General features: G+C 42.2%; 1 protein-coding gene across 24 annotated transcripts in view; it reads right to left on the reverse strand.

The window, feature by feature from the left end:
- Window positions 1–25,202, reverse strand: part of LOC108657046 (neurobeachin) — a 119,135-nt gene that overhangs the window by 69,276 nt on the left and 24,657 nt on the right. For all 24 annotated transcript variants that reach the window (XM_089264003.1, XM_089263998.1, XM_089264000.1 and 21 more), the window contains exon 2: window positions 2,141–2,245. In XM_089264003.1, coding sequence (XP_089120129.1) covers window positions 2,141–2,245 — 105 coding nt within the window. The remainder of the gene's footprint in view (window positions 1–2,140; window positions 2,246–25,202) is intronic.

Genomic DNA, 25,202 nt, shown 5'->3' on the forward strand with positions numbered 1-25,202 from the left:
CTGCTGCTGGCACTTCAATGATGCATATTTGATGCGTGTTTTACATAAGTCAACAGCACACGCACACACACACACACACACACTCGCACAACATTTGTCAGTGACAATTTTCATTAATTTAAAAAGCTAAATAAATTCGTTGAGGCACAGCCGAGCCGCAACTATTTGACGTTGAATGCCGTTGACGTTGTGCACGCCGTGAAACAACAGCGGACCATGTATCACACGCAGGCACGCAAACACACACGCACACATGCATATATATGTGTGTGTGTGTGTGTGTGTAAACATGGCATTCCCACATGCCACACACTGAGGAGGACGCAATTCACTAAGCGTCATTTTAATGGCTCGCATATGTAAGTGGCTTTAAATGGCTCCACCCAGCAGCAGCAGCAGCAGCAGGAGCAGCAGCAGCAGCAGGAGTAGCAGGAGCAGCACCCACACCAAAAGCTACAGCTGAGCCAAAAATTTGACTTTCGAGCAGCAGCAGCAATTGCCAAGAGCCTGCAGAAAATAAAGTTAGCTTTGCTTAGAGTACCGTTATGCTCTGTCTCTCTCTCACTCTCTCTGTCTCCCTCGAACAGTCGCTCTCAGTCCCTCTCTCAGCCTCGCTCTACATCTCTCTCTCTCTCTCTCTCTACCTCACTCTCGATCTACCGCAGCCTCACTCATCTTACCCATCCTTTCTCCCTCTCCCCCTCCCCCCTCTGTCTCTCTCTCTCTCTCTCTCTCTCTCTCTCTCTCTCTCTCTCCTCTCGCTCTCTCTCTCTCTCTCTCTCTCTCTCTCTCTCTCTCTCTCTCTCTCTAATGCCACCTGTTATCTCTTTTTATAGCACATAAATAAGAAATTCTCCACGCAGCAACAATTTCAAAGTCTTTAAACGGTTCAGCACCCGAATCGGTTCCACACACTGACTCAACGGTACATAAATTCTTGGCTAGCTTAACCGAATGTATGCTATATGCCATATACGTTGCGTCTGTCATATGAGTCGCTGTCCAAAGTCAGTGCACAAACTTTTCGCATAAATCAATTTGTCTCTTCTAAGAGAGAGATTTCAACAGCAAAAGATTTTACTTAAATGTTGCACATGAGGAATTGCACATCTCTTGTATATTAGAGGGTATCTCTTAGCTGAGCTTCTCACTCTATCTCTCTCGCTGTGTGCGAGGTGAATGCACGCAACGCTGGAGCAAACTTGAAACAAACTCATTAAGCGACAACATTGGCGCGATTTTTGTCGGCTCCACAAACTGTCAGAGATTGCTGAGGTGCGCCTGCTAGCCCCCTAAAAACAGGCTGGCTGACTGACTGACTCCTGCTGCTGCTGCTGCTGCTGCTCCTGCTGCTGCTGCTGCTGCTGTTGCTGCTGCTGCTGCTGCTGCTGTTGCTCCTGCTCCTGCTGCTGCTGCTGACACGGTTACTCAACTTCCGGCGTCTACTCTTGCACAGCGGCAAAAGTTGAGGCTGGGGCGAATGTCGCATGAGAAGAGCATACTTCCTGCCAGCCCACACACACACACACACACACACAGATACGCACACACATAGTGAGGCAGCACAGCAGTTGGGGACGTGCCCGGGCGTCATATCCTTTGCCAGCATTCATGCTAATAATTTGATGGCGCCGTCGCGCAACACACAGCGTCAGGTGTAAAATATTGTTTAATGTGCGCACACACACACACGCACACGCACACGGACACACAGAGTGACACCCACACAGGCAGACATTCATATGCAAATCAAAAAAAAAAGGGAAAAGAGAAAAGAGAAAACAAGATTGCGTCGCGTCGCCAACGAGGCGAATGACAACGCGGCAAAAGTAAAAACAGTTGAAAGGCATTTCATGTTGCGCTTTCATTACGCACAATTTGTAGCCGCCTCCACACACACAAGCACACACACACATACACAGAGACAGCTACAGCTACAGCTACAAACGCCTTTTTTATATAGCTGGTTAATTTGGCTTTGATGACGCAAAGTAACACAATTTTTTATTGAATTTTATGCCATCAAATTTTTATTTGTTGTTATACAACATGAACACACACACACACACACACACACACACACACACACACACACACACACACACTCGTTTTCTTTTTTCCTTTCGTTATCGCAACTCACCTGCAAATTGGGCGGACAATGATCCAGCAGCTCCAGCATATGCTTTATATTCTGCGCATCCTGTATCACAAAATTCAATTCCATATCGAATTCGCCGCCGACGAGCTACATGAAAATAAAAATACCAAGAGCAAAGAAGAAAAAAACATGTATTTTAATTAGTATTTTATTTTTTAGACAATCAACAAATCCAATTATTTGGATATTCGATATTCAGTTCATTGTGGCTACAAATTATTTCGTAAGGCTGCCACGGCTAATGAGCCTCAAAAGTGAAATCAAAAACTGTTATACAAAAAAAAAAATAAAGTATAACAATTACGGCAGATAAATAATTGTGGTATCATATATTTGTATACATACATTTTTTTTTTTGTAAATTAGAAAAACAAAACTGGAAACTGTTATACAAAATGATGTTAAAACTGTTTTATATACAGTTAATGCTGATAAGGCGCAGCGCGTTTATATTATTATATTAAATGGGTCAGAAAGTAAAAAAAAAACTGTTATACAAACTGTTATACAATTCAGAGGTTTAGTTAAAGGTAAGTAATTCTCAGAGTTATGGCCGTTTTTATTAATAAAGTATATAAACAACTGCTTAAATTGAAACTGTTATACAAATTTACTTTGCAGGTAATTATGTTCCCTGCATTTAAAATAAACTCAAAGTTATGTTATGGGGAGATAATTTGAAAGATTTATGCTCTAAGGATTGAAACTAATCCAGAGTATATTTGAAAACAAACTGTTATACGAAACTATAATGTGCAAAAACTCTGACTGTACAACGGTAACTGAAGCTTGGCAGCTTAACTACTATTACAAATTCAACTAACTTTAATGGAAAATCAAGTAAAGCAGAAAACCCTTGCACAAGGATGATGTAGAGATTCAAATTCCACTTTAGGGTGGACCCATTCTAATTGAAGTTGGCTAAAAGCAAGAAATTCATTGCGTATTTGTATAACATTTCACTTTTAAAGAGCTTTAAGAACTTGCAATTTGTGCAGATGTAATAAGCCAGCAAATGTTGGTCAAAAGGTGTGAGATGGGCAGGGGGAGGTGGAGGAGAAAGGGGAGGGAGGGCTTTATTATACTGGCTGTAACAATTTAGATGCCTGCAGGCATTTAGCACTGAAAGTTGTTAGGCTTTGGCTAAGTACGTATAGATGTTGGCTGGCCAGGCGGCGGTTGGGGCAGGGGCGTGGCCGAGAACGATTCTGGCAAACGCAATCAGCGCTTCTTTCACCAGCAGAGTGAGCCGGGCCGGGCCGGGCCGGGCTGGGTGGATGGGTGAGATGGGTAGAGCACAGCAGAGAGAGTCTGTAGTAAAATTGTGGAAAGGTTCTAACTTAATTACGATAGGCCCCAGCCTCACTCTAGCTTCATAGGAATATATATATATTTATACATATATATATATACATGTTTTTTGACAGCCAATTGAATCGGCAATCGAATTTAGCCACCCCCCCACTCCCACTCCCACTGAGCCGTAGAGCTTTTCGTGTCAATTCATTTGATGCTTTTTGCGCGCTTTAATAAAATCACCAAATAAATTCAATAAATTGATTTGGGTGACGCAAAAAAAAAATGGACGAGGAATGAAGAAGGCAGAAGCAGAAGCAGACTCGACTTCGACTTCGGCTACCAAGTGACTCGCTCTATCCGCTCTCCGTTAAGTCCCTGGGCTCCACGCTTTGTGTTGGTCGCCTTATTTATTTACTTTGTTTTCCTCTTTATTTTTGTTGCTTTTGCTTTTGCTGTTGGATATGGTTGGGGGCTTAGTTGGCGTCTGCCAGCTGGGCGCCAGTCTCATCCCTTTATCAACAGCCGTGAGCTGGCATCTACCCACGCGTTGTCGCCGCCGTCGCCGCCTTCAATCTGGACCCTAAGCCAGTTGCACTTGAGCTGCTTGATATGAACAGCTTTATAATTATGCTTGCCTTGCCCCATCTTTGCATCAACCGCAGGCTGGTGGTTGCTGTGGTGCCGCCACACCCACACCCACAGCCACGGCCACAGCCACAGCCTCAAGTCTCCAGCCTTGCCTATTGTGGCATGAAGATATCTTATCACCTGGCTCTAAATGAAATCAAAGCGACAGCTGCCGCAGCTGGGCAGCTGCTTATAATGCTAGATAAGCTGTGCGACAGCGCCAACAACAGCTTCGTCTGATAGACTAGACAATACCCTGTGCTGGGAGAATAGACGTGCTACTGTTATACATCTGTAATACTGCTGTGTGGCTTGCATTGATTGTACATTATTGATTACATTAATTGGAGTGCGGCGCGAGACATCTATTAATTGTTATACAACTGTTATATGGCATATACTTTGTTACTGTTGTGAAGATGAAATATAGATATAATCGATTCCAGCATTAAAATTACGGCCAAGAAAATGTAATACAACTGTTATACAGCTGTAATACAACTGTTATACAGCTGATATATTACTCTGTAAGGCATATGATATTTTTGCAAAGGTATAAGAGAGCTTAAGTTCAATACACCATTCAAATTAACTGTTATACAATTATTTGAAAAATGTTATACACATTTAACGTAGCTTACACTTTTTGGCAGGCAAGATTATACATATGTTTCATATTGAAATAAATCTATAACAGAAAAAAAGTGTTATACAACTGTTATACATCTGTTATACTGCTTTGTTTTAGCCACTTGTCTATGAGTTGATCTAGACATCGGCAAACTCAAACTCAATTTAGCTCAATTTAAGATTCACTTAAGTGTATTGCTTGGCGATAATTATTTCGAAGTCTTGTCAAAAATAAATGTCAGCAACAGCGTCAAATCGCGTTTAAAGTGTCTCTCAAAAAAAAAAGAAGCAAAACAATCAACAAATCATAAAAAAAAGAAACGGAAAAAAATTGAGACGAAATTCTCATTCAGATTTAAATTAAACTTTTGCGGAAAGTTTTTCTTTTCGCCTGTGCGCGGGCAAACAATTAGGCAAACTTCTCGCGCTCTTTACAAGCGTTCTAAACGCCGCTTAATTATATTCCAGTATTTTTTTTTTTTTTTTACTTTTCGCTTCTCTTTTTAGCAATGGAGACTTTAACTGAAATTCCCCAGCGAAATCGCTCTCACACTCTGTCTCTCTCTCTCTCTGTCTCTCTCTCGCTCTCTCTCTCTCTCTCTGTCTCTGCTCGCTACGCACCTTTTGGCTAGCACATTTAGTCAATTTTGAGTTCATTTAAAAAGTTTTTTCGCTCTGCTTTTCTTTTTTGTCTCTTGCGCTGGCAGATATAGTGACAGAAAGAGTGGGCAAGGGAGAAAGAGAGAGAGAGAGAGGGAGAGAGAATGTAAGAAGCAGAAGCTGTCACTGACGTTTCGCTGCTGCTTGTCACCTCGTCGCGGCAGAAGCGCTCTCAGATATGCCCAGCCCCTTGGCACTTGTTCCGCTTTCAAGCTGCGTAAGTGTATGTGTATATGTGTGTGTGTGTGTGTGTATGTGTCAAGCTGCTCTTGCTGGTTGTTTCTGTCGCTTATTTAAAGTAAATTGAATTTCTATTTATTTAAAATGCGCATTGAGACGCACTAAAAGTTCTTAAGCATTTTGTATGAGCGGCGTGGCTGGGGGCGTGGCTGGGCTGGCCAGTGGGTGGCTGTCTGATAGCAGCTGTGCCGAGGCTAGAGTTGCTGCACGCTGAAAATTTAGCGTAAAGGTGTAAAAATTACATTTAACACTCAATGCCAAAAGCAAATAGAAAGCGGAAAAGAGTAAGCGGGAGAGAGAGTGTGAGGGGTGTGGGCACGAGCGAGAGGGTGAGAGCCGTAGAGCGCCCTCTGTGTGCTTGGCCTTTGTATTTGACTTTCCTCATTGCCGTTGCCTTTGTTAAAGTTTTTTCTCTCTTTTTTTTTTTACTTTCATTTTATTTTATTTTTGTAATTCAATTTCACTTTGCAGGTGTCGAAGTTGACTTAAATTGCGTTAGCTTCCATTGTGAAAAGGCCAAGTGTGTGTGTGTGTGTGGGTGGGTGGGCGTGGCATTGAGGCCAGCTTGCCACAATAAAAAAGCAACCGCAGCTAACAATAGCCAAAAAGCCAGATATTTAGAAGCTGCTTAGAGCCATTGCCAACCGAGAGAATAAACCCAGAAAACGAAGTCTAGACAAAGCAAATCCGTTAAAGGGGGCTGACGGCTCTCAGCCCAATTTTCGTGTAGTCTAGTGCTACGATATGGGCTTACTTTAGGCTGTTGCAGTTTAGTATAGAGAAACTCTAAGCTAAATACACATTAACTCTCTCTCCCTCTCTCTCCCTCCCTCTCTCTCTCAAGTTTAGAGTTTGCAATATTCAGCTGAAGATTTGCTGCAAGTCCCAGATGGTTTTTGAGTCCCGGCTACAACTAAGATCGCTGTGATACACTTTTCTCCAGAGGGAACGCAATGAAAATAAACGAAGGAAAATGCACAAGGAAAACACACGAATTTCCATCACAAAAATTTGGTTGTTTTTTCTGCTTTTGCTTTTGCTGCTGCCGGCGGCAATCAACTAACTTTTCTCTAGCTGCCAGCAGAGATGCCCCCCTCGCCCTCTCTCTCTCTCTCTCTCTTCTTTCCCTGCTGTAACAGGGAAGACAGAGTGTAAACGAGTTCCATGTTTTTCTTAGCGGGTATCTGCAAGTCGTGCACACCCGACTGGAGCGCCTGTTTCATGGGCCTCAACTAGAGCTGCGTATGTGAAATGTCTGCCCAATGCTAATGCCACTCTGATGCTTTATCACAATGCTTTATCACTGTCGGTCCGCCTGCCGAACGTTTTCCCCTTCTTCCCATTTTCATGTCCAGCCTCTAAAACTCACGCCCTTCGCTAACTCCATTTGCCACTATCTAACTACCTCCCGCTCTCTCTATTGCTCCCATTCGCTGTCCTCCTTATAACATACTCTCGCTGACTCGGTCTACTTTTTATTTTTCTACTTTCGCTCGGCTTTTGTGGTATTTCTTTACGGCTGCGGCCGTCATTAGGGAATATTCGCAAATTTTTTGTTCTTCTTTTTCGTGGTTAAGCTTTTAAAACAGTTTTTTGTGAAAAGTAAACGCTGAGTCCACGCTGAAAACCCTTTGCCTACGCCCAGAGCCCAGCGCCCGTTTCGCACGTTCGTTTCCAAAGTTGTTGTTCTGTTGCCTATTTCCTTTTTGTTTTTCCACTTCTGCTTCCACTCGGCTTTTTTCCCGTGGCTTTTCTTTCATCGTCGCTTATTTGGAAATGCTCCTTGGCCAAACACTTTACTTAATTTTTTCTACTTTGGCTTCTTATGCTCTGTGGCCAGTTGAGCTAAGTGGGGTATATTGCACTAATCAATCGATTCTTGAGAACTTCGGATTGTGAAGGTAATCTGTGTGATTGATCAAGCGCATTGTAGGTGATGGACGGAGATGTAGCAATCAATCAATGATTGATAATGAGCTCGATTGATTAGTAACAATCGATTTTGATGGATTTGTCTACGTATTGATTGATCGAGTGATTGATCGATTGATTGACCAGCTTCTTTACTTATTGATTGATTGCTTACTTCTTCTTCTTACTTTTTTATTTATTGATTGACTTGGATTGATTATTTTGATAGATAAGTGGCTATAGATCAGCAGATTCAATTTTTTTATTGACTGATTGATTAGTGTCTTGATTGTAAGACTTGATCAATCATATATTATATTTGAGAAATGAGGCTACGGATGTGCTTAATAATATATGACGATGATTGATGAATGTTCGATAGTCAATTGTCATTATGATTGAACAATGGGTTGATTGATGAATATGATCAAACCTGATCAAACTTACATAGAATTATTGATCAATTGACTATGATTGACTGCTTTGTTGATTGAATCAGATCACGTACATCCTATCGTCTCATATTACAACTTTGTAATGAAAAATTGGGCAACAGATGCGTTTAGTAATTGATTGAAATTGATTAGTAATTGTGATTATGATTGATCAACTGGTTGATTGATAAACTTGATCAAACTTGCTCAAGTAGCTCACATATTAAGTGACTAATCCATTGACTATGATTGATTACTTTGCAGATTGAATTGATCAGGCACATTCTCTCAATCATCTCTAAAGGACCTTCCACTTGAAATGGAGTATACTTTAGTCGTTAGTTTTTCTCGAGCGAATCTCCCTATTGGATTTTATTTTTCTGTTTGGCTTGTGCTCTTTACCTTTTCTTGAGCTGCTTCTTGCTTAAACACACACACCCACACACACACACACCCACACACACACACCCACACACACTCACACACACGTACGGAAATGGCTCGTTGGGGAAATTTTGTTTTCTTGGGAAACTTTTCGTTTTGTTTTTGGTATTTTTCCTTCTTCTTCTTCTTCTTCTTTTTTTATTGGTCTAGTGGCTAGAGGCGCCTCTTCTACAAGTAGGCGCAGTTCCCACGGTTCCCACAATTTTCGCAATTCCCAAAGTTGTGTGTTTTTTTTTTGCTTCGGCTCTACGCAGTTGCAGTTGCTCGCATTTGGAATGTTTTTGCTTTATTCTCTTCTCTTTTTATGTTTTCGCTAAATCACTTTTGTTTTGCTTTGGGGTGTAGAGCTGCGTGTGTGTGTGTGTGTGTGTGCATATCTTTAAAGTCTGTGTGGGGCCTCATTAGGCGGCTGCGATCTAACCCTCAATTGTTGTGGGCAGCATTATTGATGACTCCAGCGTTGCCCATTAGGCAGCATTCACAATTGGGTCAGGGGTCAGCTGAATATGTGTGTGTGCGTGTGTGTGTGTGCGTATGTGTGTGTGTGTGTGGGTGCCTTAATGAATTTCATGGTCAGACCACGCCTCCCGCCCCACAGCCGCTTTCACCTCATTTCATTCTATTCTCTACATTCTCTCTCTCTCTCTCTCTCTCTCTTTATTTTTCGTGTTCTGCTTTGCTCATCATTTATCATCACAAACAATTGCCGCTGGCTAAACATGGCCCATAATTACAACACACACACACACACACACACACACCAGCGCACACACATGCGTTCACACATTGACAAGCATGCATGCGCCACGCCCACTTGGAGGCAAATGATAAAAGGATTCCTTTTGCCACACATAACTGACAGACATCAATCAGAGATTCTTTCACAATCGGCCTCAGCTGAAGGTAAAAGAGGAGCAGCAGCAGCAGCAGCAGCAGCAGCAGCAGCAGCAGGAGCAGGAGCAGCTTTAGGAGGCGGGGCTGCTGCGCCTTTAATCTACTTTCACGTATTTTATCTCAGTGCGCATTGCTGCATGATAAGGCCAGCATCAATATGCAAAGTTTCAGCTGCTCGACAGGAGGTTTTCCAAAACTTTTCTTTCTTCCTTCTACATGCTGCTTCTTCTGTGTGTGCAGGAGTAGCAGGAGCAGCAGCAGCAGCAGCAGCCAGAGCTAAAGCTGATTGCGTGGGCGGCCTTTTTGGGTGGCTGCACGCCAAATTGTTAAGCATAAACATTAAAATAAATTTATGCTATAAAAAAATGGCTGGTAGAAGGGGGCCGCAGAGGGTGAGGTACTACAGCAGCAAGTAGGCGTGGCTAGGTGGCTAGGCTAGAGGGCGGACGTTGGAAAATTGTTTATCGCCATGAAAAAGTTTTCAGTTTTCAGTTTGCAGCAGCAGCCGTTGTTTGTTTATTTTTCATTGCATATGTGTGTCTGTGTGTGAGTGTGTCTCTGTGTGTGTCTCTGTGTGTGTGTGTGCTTTGTCTGTTTTGAGTTTTGAGTTAATCGAAAAAGTTAATCATCGAAGTTTTGCAACACGCTAAGCTAAATGTAAGAGCGAGCCGTCTCCTGCCCGCTTCCCCCTTTCGCTCTGCCCCTGCAATGCCTGCCAAATGTGCCTGGTCATTGGAGAGCTCGACAAATGCAAAAAAAAAAACGAAGCGAAAAGGCAAGGAAAAACCCAGAAAGGGAAAGCAAATAAATGAAAAATTACCGCGAGTCGAATAATACAATTGAAGCAAGAGCCAAAGAGCAGACCCGGAAGTTGAAATCACAATGAAATTCGAGACTGGGAAATTAATGACTTCAAGTCAGCGACTAAAGGCTAGTCATATACAGTAAAGTGCGGCTATAACGACTCTGCTTATAGTGGACAGACGGACGGTCATTGGGATGAACTGTTTCACATACAATCTTATATGAAAGAGCTTCCGCTTGGAACGTTTCCAACTATTCGTTTATCTATTCTGTTATAACCGGATTTAACAGCATAAACTTTTTTAGTCTTCTAAGTCACTGTGTGATTTATTTTTAGTTCAATTATATATTGAATTTCTTGTTTATTTCATTTAAATACAATTTATCTCAATATCAAAAAAATGTATTGAATAATTCTATCTAATAGTACAACATGGGAGTAGGGGAGTATTCGACTGCTCGCTGAAAACTGTGACCTGGAAATACTTATTGAAGTAACGACAAATTTTGGCCTCTGCAGAGTCCAGTCAGACATTCAAGGGGAGAACCCAACGAGTAAAACTGATATGACTCAGTTCATATTCGCATGAGAGCTTAGACCTATTGATACTTAATTATATAAAATAAATATTACTTTATTGAACACCAATTTTATTCACAAGAACCCAACCCTAGTGTGGGAGCGCTTAACTCGTATAATCTTTGTTGTTATGCTATATAGAGAATGTTAATATATACCTCATATAAAAGGTAATATTAATTAAGCATTTGCACTTTTTGAATTTCCATTCATGTTTCATGTTGGTTCAGCATGGTTGAAGTGCAAAAATAAAATGAACGAATATTAATGCTACTCACTGTATATATATGTATCTACTGATCTATACGCTAAGTTGCCCGAAGGCGTAGCCAATAGCTCTATTACTACATCTGTATATAGTCAGATATGATTCATCCCGGCTTCAACTCTTCTACATTAGCAAAACCGGGGCTAAGCAGTTGTCTCACTCTAGCACATGAAATCAAAAGCAGAGCTTCAGCTCAACCCATATAGTACATATGAGACAACTATGTCTGATAAGATTGCGAATGAATACGCATAAGGCTGAGCACTTGAGTGAGACAGTCTGGCTAAATATTTGCAAGTTGATTATATAGATTATATAGATATAGAAATTCCATAAAATATTGCTCAAGTCATTATGACTTGCCCGAGCTCAAATGTCGATGCTAATGTGCTTCGATGAGTCCATTGAGCACTGCTAATTTAATGGGAGCTGGTCTGGAGCTGTAGCTGATTTGTCTGTGATTATTTGCTAGGTTTTTGCAATGCTTAGAATCTAAGAATATTATAAATATATTACATATATATTATAATATAGGGAAGCAGAGTGAGTGCGACAAGGAAAGCTTTTTCCGCACATAGCCTACTCCGGCTAAGTGCGAGTGAGGTGGCTATGGGGGCCTTGCCCGCAGGGTCAGTGAACGAAGAGAAACCACTAAGAATGGGAAATACTGGAAGTTTCTCATTTGAATAGTGAGCAAATTAAAACAAGCTGGAATTATTTATGCAAATAGCTGCCCATATGCTCGCTCTCCCTCTCTCTCTCTCCCCCTCTCTCTACTCTACCCTACCTCTGTGATTTGTCACAATTTCTTAAGACTCAACTCCCTTTCAAGCTGTCACAGTTATCTTTGGTGACAAAACTCTAATTGAGCCAATGTTTGCTTTCATATACCCAAGCTGCTCATCCCGCTCTCTCTCTCCCTCTCTCTCTCTCTCTCTCTCTATCTCTGTCCCTGTCTCTAGCCACAGTCAGACTTTGTCTCTTTTCTATAGGGCTTGCCATAATCCTGACAGCATAAAATAATTGACTTGGATACGAATGCGGATTCGTTGTTTCACTTTAAGACATTTGTCTAGTCACCTAACCTACTCTCTTCTCTCTCCCTCTGCCTTTTACTCGCCACCCTCCCTCTCTCCACCCCGCTAGGCATAGAGAATGACATGGCAATAAGAGGCCTGACACTCTCAGTGCCTTCACGCAGCATAATTACTTAGTCAGGCTGACAAATATTATTTTCTCCTTGACTAAATTGACTGTGCGGCTTGCCCACGCCTCCTTCGCGTACCGCCCTCTCACCCACTCTAGTCGCGCCCGCTTTGGCTACAGTTTGGCAGGCGGGCAAACATTATGGACACTTAAAAAATTTTCAATGCACATTATTTGCTGATTGATTGAGTGATTGATTACTGACTGAGCCCGGGCAGGACTCGCACGTCGTGGCTGCCCCCTGCTCCAGCCCCAGCCGCTGCCGCCTCCTGCCAGCCAAAGTGACTGTCATTTGTGTGTGTCTGTCACTGGCTGCTCTCTCCCTCCCTCTCTCTCCCACTCCCTCTCTCTCTCTCTGTCTCATCATTTTATAGGCCGCCTTCTTCAATGACAGCTTTACAAATTGTCATTTGAGCACACAAAGCGCCGCAGCTACCAAACTGATGCGTCGAGTTACGAGTATTAAGTGCAGCTTCCTTTGCCCATGCCCAGCCTCCACTTCGTCTTCTTCTACTTCTGCTTCTGCTTCCCCTAGTCGAGCACATTTTCCATTTCTGCGAAGCGACGGCCATTAGTTTGCCATTGTCTGTTGCCAAGCGCCTCGACTTTGAGCGCCAATAATTGAGCGTTAAATATGATTTAAAAACGTATAACAAAATTGCTCAGAGACGAAGGCGGAGGCGTGTGTGTGTGTGTGTGTGTGTGTGTGTGGGAGTTAGGGGGTGGGAACGGGCTTGAGTGTGGCTAAAGACGAGCGCCGAAGGAATGACTAGCGTCTGCACTTGGCTTGATTGCCGATGCTTGACGCGGCAATATCAGCAGCCAAAAGACGCAGCAAAGCAGGCAGATGGCCAACGGGGCATATGACACACGCAGATACCCTGTGTAAGGCAGTGAAAAGTGTGTGAAAAGTGTATATCTAGTAAGTAAAAACTGTTGAAAGGGCTGCCAGATGGCGCTCTATTTATAGGATGACCAAGGGAAAACGATAAATGAAGGAGAAAATCACGTAAAGTCGGAAGTAATGATTAATAATTAATAAATAAAATAATAAAAAAATATATATATATGAAAAATAATGAAAAAGAAATAATTAATAAAAAATACTTAAAAAATTATATAAAAAATAAAATATAAATAAAACTTGAATATATTGGAAAAGTATTATAAAAATCAATTCAGAGCGTAAACTGAACTCAGATAATAATTGAGCACAAAATGGCATAGAAAGCGCTTGCAAGGCAGGCAGCTGCTGTCAAGCGACCCTCTAATGCTCAAGTACAGGGTATTGCAACAATATTGTCGCGCATATTTCAAGCTGCTGTTCAATTTCCAAATGTGCTCAGTTCAAGCTGAGCGCTAGCTGAGGCCGGCGACTGCAACAGCAACTGCAGCAGGAGACGGGCGGCTGGGGGCGGTGCTTAGGTACTGAAACTTGTGGCACTGCTTGACTGCGCTTTCAATCTGTACAAAAGGGCGACCTGCTGCCAAAGCGCACAGAGAAAGGTGAAGAGAGAGAGGGAGAGTTAGAGCGAGAAGTGAAATTAAGAAAATGCTAGCTGCTGTGAGCGAAATAAGAAATGTATATATACCAACATACATATATGTGCATATATATAACATATAAATATATACATACATATACGTATCCATAATAAATGTAATGAAAATCGTGGCTGAGGGGGAGCAGCAAGCCAATGCCCGAATGATGCAACCAACACTTGGCCAATAAATCAAGTCGTGCCCGACTGCCGCACAGCCAGCCGGTGCAGCGGGCCAACTCGAATGCGACATTAAGCGACAGGATATTAAACAGGCAACGTCGCCCTGTCGCCTCACATGCGCTGCATGTCCGCATCGTGGACGTCAAACAAATTGAGCGCAGCTCGCTGAGTTTAATGGCAATTTCCATAGGATCCAAAGCTGATTTGTTATCGATTGCTGACACTATCGCTTGGCTTGCCTTAGCCTAGCTTGACTTGGCATTGACAAAGTTAATTTAAGCGCATGGCCAAAAGTGGAATGTGGAAAGGAAACAGCTAAAAGTTCATTTCTATCGATAGTTATCGATATATGTGCAATTAGCGAGTCATTTGAGTGCAAAGCGTGAGATCTCATGGCTTAGAGTAAGAAGAGGTGCAATTCTAGCTAACAGTTCTATCCAAAAACGATTGTTTGATATGTCAAAGACTTAATATGCTGAGAATTGATAAGACTAAATCATTATCTAGTCATATGCTTAACTCAGTCCTTAATAGGGATATTCTAAAATGTACCTCTATATATGTTCAAGCATGAACACATAAGCTCCATTGCCAGCTTCACTTTGGCTCTCTATCTCTCTCTCTCTCTCTCTCTGGCTTTAACATCATTATGATATATTCACACATCCTGCTGCCTTCTAGGCAACCCAATATATATAGAAATTAAATCGGTATATTTTTTAAAGGTTTCTCCCATAGCTAGTAATATACAGTACAATTCCTTTAGTTCGAAATGGCAAGGGCATCAAAAATTTGCACGATTAACACAGAAATTCAAATTATAAAGAATTATTGAAAAGGAAATTCTTTCAGGGGGATGAAATATCTTTCGATTTATCGCAATCTGCAATTTATCGGGGTACAAATTATTGAGACGCGACTGTACATAGACAGTGAAACGGAATATTACAAGTCTTGCCTTGGAGATGCGCTTCAGCAGCACCTGAGTGCTCATATTACCTAGACTATCTATAGAGCACCCATAGTACCCATGTCCCCTAGAGTATCTATATCACCTAAAGTAGCTAGAGTATCTATCACTTAAGACAAATCCTACGGATATATTACAAAGTCTTGCAGGACAAGACTTGAGTTCAAGCCAAATCAGATTGAACTCTGCTTAAGAACCTAGTAGAAAATATATTAACGAAGCTGTATTCCTTTCATTTCGCTGTCTCCGATACATATTGATAGTTCATTTAGTTATTTAGTGCAACTCTTTGGAAGCAAGAGCTCAAGTTTCCAGCTGGACGGAGTTGAAAGCACGCCGCATGCAGAAGTTCATTTATTCAAGGAACAAAAATGTTGCATACTTTCAAGCGCAGCCAGGTAAACCTGGCATGCCACAGGCAGTAGCAGCAGCAGTTGTTGTTGCTATTGTTGTTGTTGTTGTACTTATTGCAACTACAAGTCAGAAAGTAGTTAACACAAAAGTCAGCGGCAAAGAAATTAAATATTTGATGCCACAGCCGCAGAGCAACTAAAGCGAAAGAGACGAAGGCACTGAGAGTGAGAGCGGGAGTGAGAGGCAGGCAGTGGAAGCGAGAGAGAGAGAGAGAGAGACAGAGCTAATGCTGAATAGATAGTTTCTCTGTCTGCCTGTCTGTCTGTCTGGCTGTTAACTTGAGCTGATGTGCGCCCACGCCCTCATAAATGGCAACGACCTGAAGCCGTCACTTAAGCAAAATTAGACAAAATTAGCAAAAATGCAGAGCATCCAAAGGGTTAGACAGGAACGTGGCCAGTGGGCGTGGTCGTGGGCGTGGGCCTGAGCGTGGGCGACTCTCAGTAGCTACGTGGCCAGGTTCTGTTAGCCAAAAGCAAAAGCACTGCACGAAACCAAAAAACCAAAGCGCTGACAGCAACTTGGCCAGCCACTTTGCTTAATTAAACGCGTCTACTATTGTTGTTGTTGTTGTTGTTGTTGTTGTTGCTGTTGTTGTTGCAAGTGAGCGTAAGATGAAGCTGGCAAATAAACAGCAAGCAGCACCAACTGCCACATGCTCTGTTTGCAGTCTATGAAATTCTCAGCTTGAGATGAAAGATTTCCTCTGATGCATAGCCGAGAGCGGAGACTCTTTGGCTATCGGGTTAAGGCAACTCTATGGATTTGTCAACATATATGATCACTATTAGGCAACTTGCTCTCAGATGGTGTCTTCGTGTGACTGCAATGCTCGCTCAAATGGTCTCTAAAACTGTGATTTCGGAGCAGATCTAAGATAAAGAGAAAGAGGAGAAGTGAAGTGATGTGATGTGATCTGGCGTTGTTCAAAAATGTGATTGATCAAGCAAAGCTGCGCCTCTCAAACTGTGACTGTCGTAGCTGCTTCGCTCACTTATAAATGTGACTCTTAAACAGTGACTGCTTCGCTCTCTACTTTTTGACGCAGGTTCTGGCAGTGTGACTGTGAAACGAACTCATGGATTCGTGACTCTCAGGCAGTAACTGTCATAGCTCTCTCTCTCTCTCTCACTAACTCTTACTTCCTCTCACTTAATATGGTGACTAAGCTATCAAACTGTGACTCGAAGATAGCGGCCATCGTAATCGCTTCTCTCTGTTCAAAACTTTGATCATCATCAATCATCACTGTGACCCCAAAAACAGTGACTGCCTAAGCTGCTACTCTATGTTCATAGCTGCGATTGACCTACCATCAATGTGACTGCCAAAACAGTGACTGCCTGAACTGCTACTGCCTATTCTAAACTGTGACTGACCAACCAATAATGTGACTGCCAAAACAGTGACTGCCTGAACTGCTACTGACCATTCCTAACTGTGACAAGCCAAAGGTATAGCTCTAAATACAGTGACTGAGTATAAACAGTGACTGTGACTAACCATCAAAACTGTGACTCCACATCACAAACAAAATCCTGACTTTTTTTAACAGTCCCAGACCTTGGTACATCATTATTAAGCAGTGCCTCTCAAACTAAAACTGTGACTCTCACACTTATTCAGTGACTGCTCAGCTGCAACCAATATACCCGCTTTGGCCTCTAGCGAGCCTAGGCTCTGCACTGCAAGCAGTGTCGAGATGGCAAAAGATTGAAAACTATGCCAAGTGCCAGACACTCGAGCGACTCAGCGCAGGCCACGAAGTCGCAAAGTTTTGTGGCAATTTTTAATTTAAATAATTAAAGCAAGAGGCGAGAGCAGGACATCAATAGCGGAAGCAGGCAGACAGGCAGAAGGAGAGAGAGCGAGTAACAGTGAGAGAGAGGGAGAGAGAGAGGGCGAGCAAGGTGCTGCGGCACTATCGAGGCAACATCATACTCAACATCCTGCATATCCTTAACATCCTTGGCATCCTTGGCATCAGCATCAGCACTTTTGCATTTTTAGCACCTTTCAGCAATAAAATTTTTGCAAAACTCGACAATTTTGCGCTTTAGACAAAGGTAACAAAAGTCAAAGCACACACACACACACACACACTCAGGGAGTGTGTGAGCGAGAGAGAGAGAGAGAGAGAGAGAGTTGAACTAGTCGCCTAGTCAAAAGATCTGGCTGGCCAGATAGGCGCGCACAATTTTAATGAAAAGCCAGCGACAACAGACAAAAAGGAGAAAAGGAGAGAGAGAGAGAGAGAGAGAGCAAAAATAAAAATAAAACAGCAAAGAAAAGCAAAATCACAAAAAGAAAAACCCCAAAAAGGCATCACAAAGTTTTCTTCACTCGCTGCTGCTGCTGCTGCTTCTTCTTCTTCTTGTTCTTTGGACGCGTGTCCTGGATAAATGCAAGCCGTGTGCGATGTGTGCTTTAGATAAGAGCGAAGCCAATGCATAAAAGCGGAAACGATGGCGTTGCCAGATAGCGCATGGACCCCAAGACGCCAGTTGGCAGCGTCCGCTTATCGCACGCTTAAGTGCCTGGCAACTGCGAGCGAAGCCTTTAGGGGCAGCCAAGCACGCTGTTAAGGCCCACACCCATCCAGCCATCCACCCATCCATAGCCACGCCCACACGCACACAATCACATATAAGCCCTGCACAGATCTGGCAGCACTGATAGCGCATAGCTGCTCGGCTTTGGCTAGAGAATATGGCAGCACTTGTCAAGCGCTGGCACAGCTCTACCCGAGAAGTGCTTGAAATAACCATTTGGGAATTACAAGGCATTGAGAGAGAAATCAGATAAATGTGGCCATGCTAAAACTATCGATTACTATGTAGCTATCGTTGAAGTTGACAAAGGCTTATATAGTTATCGATTTCAAGTATACTATCGATTATTATCGAGTCATCGATTATTTTTTCATATGCCGTTATCGATTACTCAGAAGCTAAATATTGCTATAAAGCTGTCAAAGCTGAAGTGGCGGTAGTTTTTATGTATAGTTATCGATAACTAGCAAGTGAATGATTGGCGATTGCTATCGATATCTCGATTACTCTTAGTCTAACTTTAGGTCATTTAAGCTATTGATGATTTTTAATCGATCAGCTACCATAAAGTTATCGATTACTATACACTCATCGACTACTATAAAGTCATCGATTACACTATCTATACAGTATACTATATACACAATTGATCTTATGCCATATATAATGGCCTTTAGGATTCTTTGTGAAAAGCCTAAAAACTATTGCTAGGAATACATTGGCCCGAGACTTACTAAAGGGAATACTTCCAAACACATAATAAATTTATTGACCATAAATCAATTCAAGTTTTCATGCGGCAATTGTTGATTCAATACACATATATATACATATATATGTATTTATATAGACTCATCTATATCGAAATTGGCGCGTATTAATAATTCATTTGCGTTTTTATTTGTTGTTGACTAATTCCATTGCAAATTTAGCAATCGTATTGATAGGCCCTATCGCTGGCTGACCTGCTGACCAAGCTATAAATATGTTGGTATATACATACACACCTACATATATATATAGATATATATATCTGCATAATAAGCGACATTATGGCCATCTAATGCCGCATATTTCCATATAGATTGTGTATTATAATTTCGAAATGCCACACTCAATGATCTAACGCATATCATCAACTGAATGAATGCTAATGACATTCCCAGCAGCCGCAGGATACGGGACAAGGGCAACAGGATACGGGATACGGTATACACAGTGGGACGTGACGGGCAAAAGATTTCCACTTGGGAACGTGGCCATATCACGAGTTAATTGCAGGAGCTCAGATGAGCTCAGCGAATGCCTTTTGCATTCAACTCACTGAAGCGCAAACAAAGTAAATATACTAAATGTATAGATACTCAGAGAGAGAGAGAGAGCAAATTGACTAATTGAATGCGTTGAAAGGCAAAACGTATTTTCACAGTTGAAATGTGTTTGTGAATCGAGTTAAGAGCGAGACCAAAATCATCGTCCCTGGAGCCAACCAAAAGCCAGCAGAGCAACAGTTGACAAAGCCGAATATTAAATGCCCTCAAATGAGGTGAGAAACATTTATATACATATGTGTAAGCTCTTTGGTATGACTGTCGCATTTATCGATTATTATCGATATGTTAGTTAGTTAGTCAAGCTGAGCCTTAAAACTCTAGTCGAATATTCTGGTAAATTAAAGCAGTAATTCAACTGAGCAACCCAATCAGCAGCTGTCCATGTGTGTGCGTGTGTGTGTGTGTGTGTGTTGGCTAATTAGTTGGCCAAAACGTGCAGCTGAATTATAATGCCATACACATGTGTGTGTGTGTAGCACAACATTAGCTGAATTTATGTTGCACAAGCAGTGGGAGGCAGGTTAGGTAGGTAGGCGTGGCCATTGGCTGCAGCGATTAGCCAAGTCTATGGCAATTGCAGATTGACGTCGACTCAATGCCAATGACGAAAGTTTTTGGCTTTGGCCACTTTGTGAAATTGTTTGCCATATTTGCTGGCCAAAAACTTTACGCACACGCACACTAATCAAATAAATGAGCGCAAAAAGGGGGAAGCAATGTAACATGCGATTGTGAGTGGGGGGAGGGGGGGGAGGAGTGGGAGTGTGCTGTGTGCTGTGGCAAGGCACACGCGCATTGAATATGGAATATGCCTGTCAAAATACAAACAGAGCAACAACAACAACAGCAACAACAGCAACAAGAAGTTTGCCTTTTATGAAGTAAGCAGACGATATCAAGTTACATAGATGTATATACACTGTTGCCACAGCTGCTATGTGTGCATGTGTGTGTGTGTGTGTGTGTTGGCTAATTAATGAATTGGCATAACTTTCTTACTAAACTCGTCGGGCAGCCAGTTCTCTCTCTTTAGCACTCAATCGTCCTTTCAATTTGCGCTTCAACCAAACTCACATACCTCACCCGTCACCCCCCCCCCCCCCCCCCCCCCACCCCCTCTCCCTCTCTCTCTCTCACTCTCTTGCAGCTGCTGCCGTCTTTGTCTGTGTTGCTTAGCGGCGCATAGTTTGCCAAATTGCTTTGGCTTTTGTTGACTTGTTCTGTCGTTGCTGGCTTCGTTTCTACATAGTTCTCTTAAGCAACAGCAGCGAATACAATGCGAATGGCAAACATAACATAACAAGTATAAATGTCATTTGCCAATAACAACAACAACAACAACAACAACAACTAAAGCAACAACAGCCAAAAGGCAAAGCTAAGAAAAATTCGAGCAAATGACTTTGAAAACTTAACCAACGTTTTAGCCAAACTTGTTTAACCACACTTATTATTATTTGTGGTACATTCTCTTCTTCTTCCACTTCTTTGTCTTCTTCTTCGTCTTCTTCTTCTTCACACGATTTCCACTGCTGCAGCTTACCTGACAGCAAGACAAACTGCAAAGCCAACAAATGAAGCCAACTAGCAAAACTATTTTCCCAGCAGAGTTTACCCAGATACCAAAAGAAAAGGGAGAGAGAGCGAGAGAGAGAGAAGTAAAAGAATTGACAGAAATCTGAATAACTTGTATAATTGACAAGCTTGTTAGCACATGCATAGAGTAAGGGCTCTAAGAAATATAAGTAAACGCCGTATGGAGCATAAAGTGTTGGAAATTGTTTGCATATTGCTTAGCAGGAGGAATATCTAATCAAATCAAGAAAGTGAGGGTGCGGGAAGTGAAGCAAGGCGCTAGATTTACTCAATATGGAAGAAGAAGATGAGTTGCAGTGTGACTAATATCGATAGCACTACAGCTGCTTCTGCTATCGATAACAATTCAGTTTGAATACGTCAAGAGTTATACGGCATCTATTCCAAATGATTCACATCTGATAATAACACACAATATATCAGAGCAAAGGCTGCCTCAGAGTGGCTCACATATTTCCAGAGAAATCTTGAGCACCAGCCACTGCTTCAACTGTGCGTAGTTGGCCAAATAGATTGACTTTTAGCCAAGAGCTAATCATTGCTAATTGAGCCGAAAAGACGTCAGAGCTAAAAGCAATAGCTGAATTTCGCAGGCAACTCGAGATAAGCCCAGCGAGAGATAACAATGAGCGCTGCGGGCGCTCAGCTGAGCTCAGCTCAGTTAGCTGGTTGGCCAGAAACTTTTGTCAACCATTTAAGAAACTTGCCAAAAATTCAATTGAGACTTCAAGCGAAGGCCCCGAAACAAATGGCCAACAATTAGCAAGCCGAGTGGGCGTCGGCATGAGCATGGGCGTGGCATATACGAAAATGCTGAGCACTCGAAACACTCAGCAGTCGCTGCAGCCGCAAGCTGCGTCACCGCTACGTATACGTGATATGAGCTCAATGGAAATTTGAAAGAAAAAACGTAGCATACTTTTCAGCGTGGGCCATTTTTTTTTTTTTTTTTTGTCGGTCTGGCGAGGCAAGTGCTCAACTACAGACGCTATCAAATACTTGTGCTTATGAGCGAATATCATAAAAGCATGAGACGACAAACACACACACACACAGCCATATACATATACATATATATGTATCTATATATGTATTGGTTGAGGCAGCTGAAAGCGTTGCTCTGACAGCAACAACATTTCACGTTGTATTGTAAATCTAAACCAAAGTAAAAAAAAAAAAGAAAAAAAAAGCATTAGCCGCATTTTGTCTTGGCAACCAGACACACACACACACATAGCTCTCTCTTGGCACTTGTGCATGCATTGCACGTAACGCAACGCCGCTTTTCCACCTTGACTGCGGCCTGTCTATGGGCTGCATGAGGAGCTGTTTTAGGCTGCGATGGCTGACGCGGGTGGCGAGTAGGCGGGTAGGCGGGTAGGGGGGTGGGTGGGTCGGTAGGCGTGGCTGTTGTATTAGAGTGTTGCGATTCATAGCTGATGTTTTGTAGCTAGTTTAAATGCTCAACGCCATGCCAGGCTCATTTTTTAGTGAAGTTTTAGCCGAGGCTGAACAAAAAGTCTACGACACGTACGTGCAACAATACAAGAGACGGACAGATAGGGACAGACGTGAGCAAAACAGAACGAACAAACGTATGGACGGGCAGGCGGACGGATAGACGCCAAACGTGAGCATGTGCTCAAGATAACGTGCGTTGTTGTTGTTGTTGTTGTTGTTGTTGCTGCAGTTGTTGTTTGTTGTCTCTTGGAAAGCGCGATATCCATTTAGATAGATGATGCTGCAAACTGAAAGGCGGCACACACATGAGCACACACACACAGACACATAGACAGACACACATAGACAGACACACATAGACAGACAGATACAGGCGCCTATAGAGGCCTAGACAGTTGCCTAACTAGATGGCAGCGAAATTGTCAGGTTCCTGGATGGCCGTGTGCGGCATACGAAACTATGCCAACAACAACAACAACAAACAACGACAACAACAACAAACAAGAGCGCGAAAATGTTTCGCCTTTGCAGGAGTTCACTTCGCCCACCCTCACCCCCTCCCTTCACAGAGAGCACAGGCAATGAATTTCAAGTGCCAAAATGCTGAATATATCGTCTAGCTAATGCGATTAACAAACATTTTAAGATCGATAGTTGAGCGCGCGCAAAGGTAGATAGAGTGGAACGAAATGGAATTGGAATTACATGCAGCGTAGCATCTGTGCCATAAGCTAAAATATGTTCACACAATTGAAAACACACAGAGGAGTAAATGGAGAAATTTAAGCTGGAACAAAATGAAATTGAGACATTCAATTATAATCAAAGCAGTTCATTATGGAACTCTAAAGCCATGTAATTGAATGGGCTCTATAATAAAAACTTATGGAATATAGAATGGAATGAAACCAAATGGAATGAAACAAAATGGAATGAAACAAAATGAAATGGAAACAAAATGGAATGGAACAAAGCATAAAGTCAGAGAGAGCAAACAATTGAGAAATGAAGTGGGGAATTTCCGGAATCGAGCTGGCGAAAATTTGAAATGGAATGAAACAGAGCACTTTCAAAAGATGCACAATTTCAATATTTAAAATGTATAGAATGGAATGGAACAGAGCAATCTGCAATCTGGTAATGGAAATCAAATGACTTTTAATGAAATGGAATGGAACAGAGAACATGTATTTGGGGATGTAAAACAACAGCCGAGCAAATGTGCAATGAAATGAAAGTGAAACACAATCATCGAAGCAATTATTTCTCACACGAAATATGAAAAAGAAACATAAAGTATTTCAATTAAATTGAATTCGCATTTCAGTTCCACTTATTCCACATTCCGTTGAAATTGAGAACAACAACAAAAATTATCGATAAAACTAAGAGATTTATCTCTTATTTATTGGCAGCAAATTGAACGATAAGAGAAAATTGAGACGATGAAAATAAATAATAAGAGATTCGAGTACAAAGGAAATTCTTGAAAGTTTTGCGATTGGAATTCTAATTAACTTGGCTGCGAGAGAGAGTGAGAAAGAGAGAGAGAGAGAGTGAGAGTGGAACAGCTTGACTAGGCCATCGAGTTGCCAGTTAAAAGTACAGTCACGCCTCCGGCTTTGCACATTTTAAATGAATGCAAATGCAGGCAACTCGACTGCAAGAATGCCTCCTTCCCTCTCGGCATTCAAACTGAACGCTCAGCTGGGCCGCAAAGTGACAGCAATAGAATGAAAAAAAACACACACAAACACACACACATACACAGCTAGCCACACAGCCGGAGGGCAAGTCGATTGTGTGTTCAGTCGACTGTCCCATGGCCGGGCAATAAGCTAATCCTCAAAGAGCAAGCCAACTCCTTTGTCAACATGTCCGGCTGAACAGCAACAACAACAACTGCATTTACTTTCAGCTTTCTTTGCATATGTAAACTCTTATGCTATTTACAGTTATCTGTTTATATAAGCAAATATGGTTATTTTATTTATAGATGTTCGCATGAATATTTTTGGTTCGCTGAAGCCAAGAAAAGTTCTCTCAAACGAGCATCGATTTTCTTTTCGACATTTTATTCATCGTTCCCTATCTCAGTGCGTCTCAATTTTAGTCAACTTTACATGCATGTAGCTGTATTTTTAAAGTTCTCTCTACATTTCTCTTCCCCTCCCTCTCTCTTATCTATGGGAATTTCTCAGCTCTCCCTCGCTTCGTGCAATCGCAATTGAAGCTGAGCTGCAGCTAAAGCTGTGCAATTGATGCTGATGCAGATGCCAAATGCCAAATGCTGTTGGCCAACTTATTGCTTAAAGTGTGCCACACACGCACACACACACAAGCACGCACATACTCGCGCGTACACACATGTATACCCCATGAAATGCGTTGAGGCGTGCCCGCATCTCAAGTGCAGCTGCATGTTTGCGCATGTTTGTTATGCTGAGAAACGCACACACACACACACACACACACACACACATGCACACACGCACACACACACACACACACACACACACACACACACACACACACACATGCACACACACCTGCACAGTGTGACACATTCGAGTCAAATGATTGCGGCTAGCTAAGGGCGACAATCCGAATTCCATTTTCATGTCGATAAACTTTTAAATGATTGACTGAATGATTGATTAAGTGAACAGCACGAGGAGTCAACGAGTGAATGACTTGCAGGTGTAACTGTTTGACTAAATGATGATGAGCGACTGTGATTGACTGAATGATTGATAGCGTGATTGACGATTGACTGAAAGACTGATTGACTAATTGACTGATTGTGAATGCATGCATGATTAGCTGAATTGACTACTTTTCTAGTTTGACTGTAGACGTGCATGATTGATGCAATGATTGATATCGTGAATGATCAATTGACTGAAAGACTGATTGCTTGTGTATGCATGTTTAACTGAAGAGCTGGTTGACTGATTGACTAGTTTTCTAGTTAAACTGTAGATTGATTGATTGAC

The sequence above is a fragment of the Drosophila navojoa genome, chromosome X (genome assembly GCF_054131105.1).
Source record: "Drosophila navojoa isolate 15081-1374.11 chromosome X, UAZ_NAV_1.0, whole genome shotgun sequence".
Taxonomy (NCBI): Eukaryota; Metazoa; Arthropoda; class Insecta; order Diptera; family Drosophilidae; genus Drosophila; species Drosophila navojoa.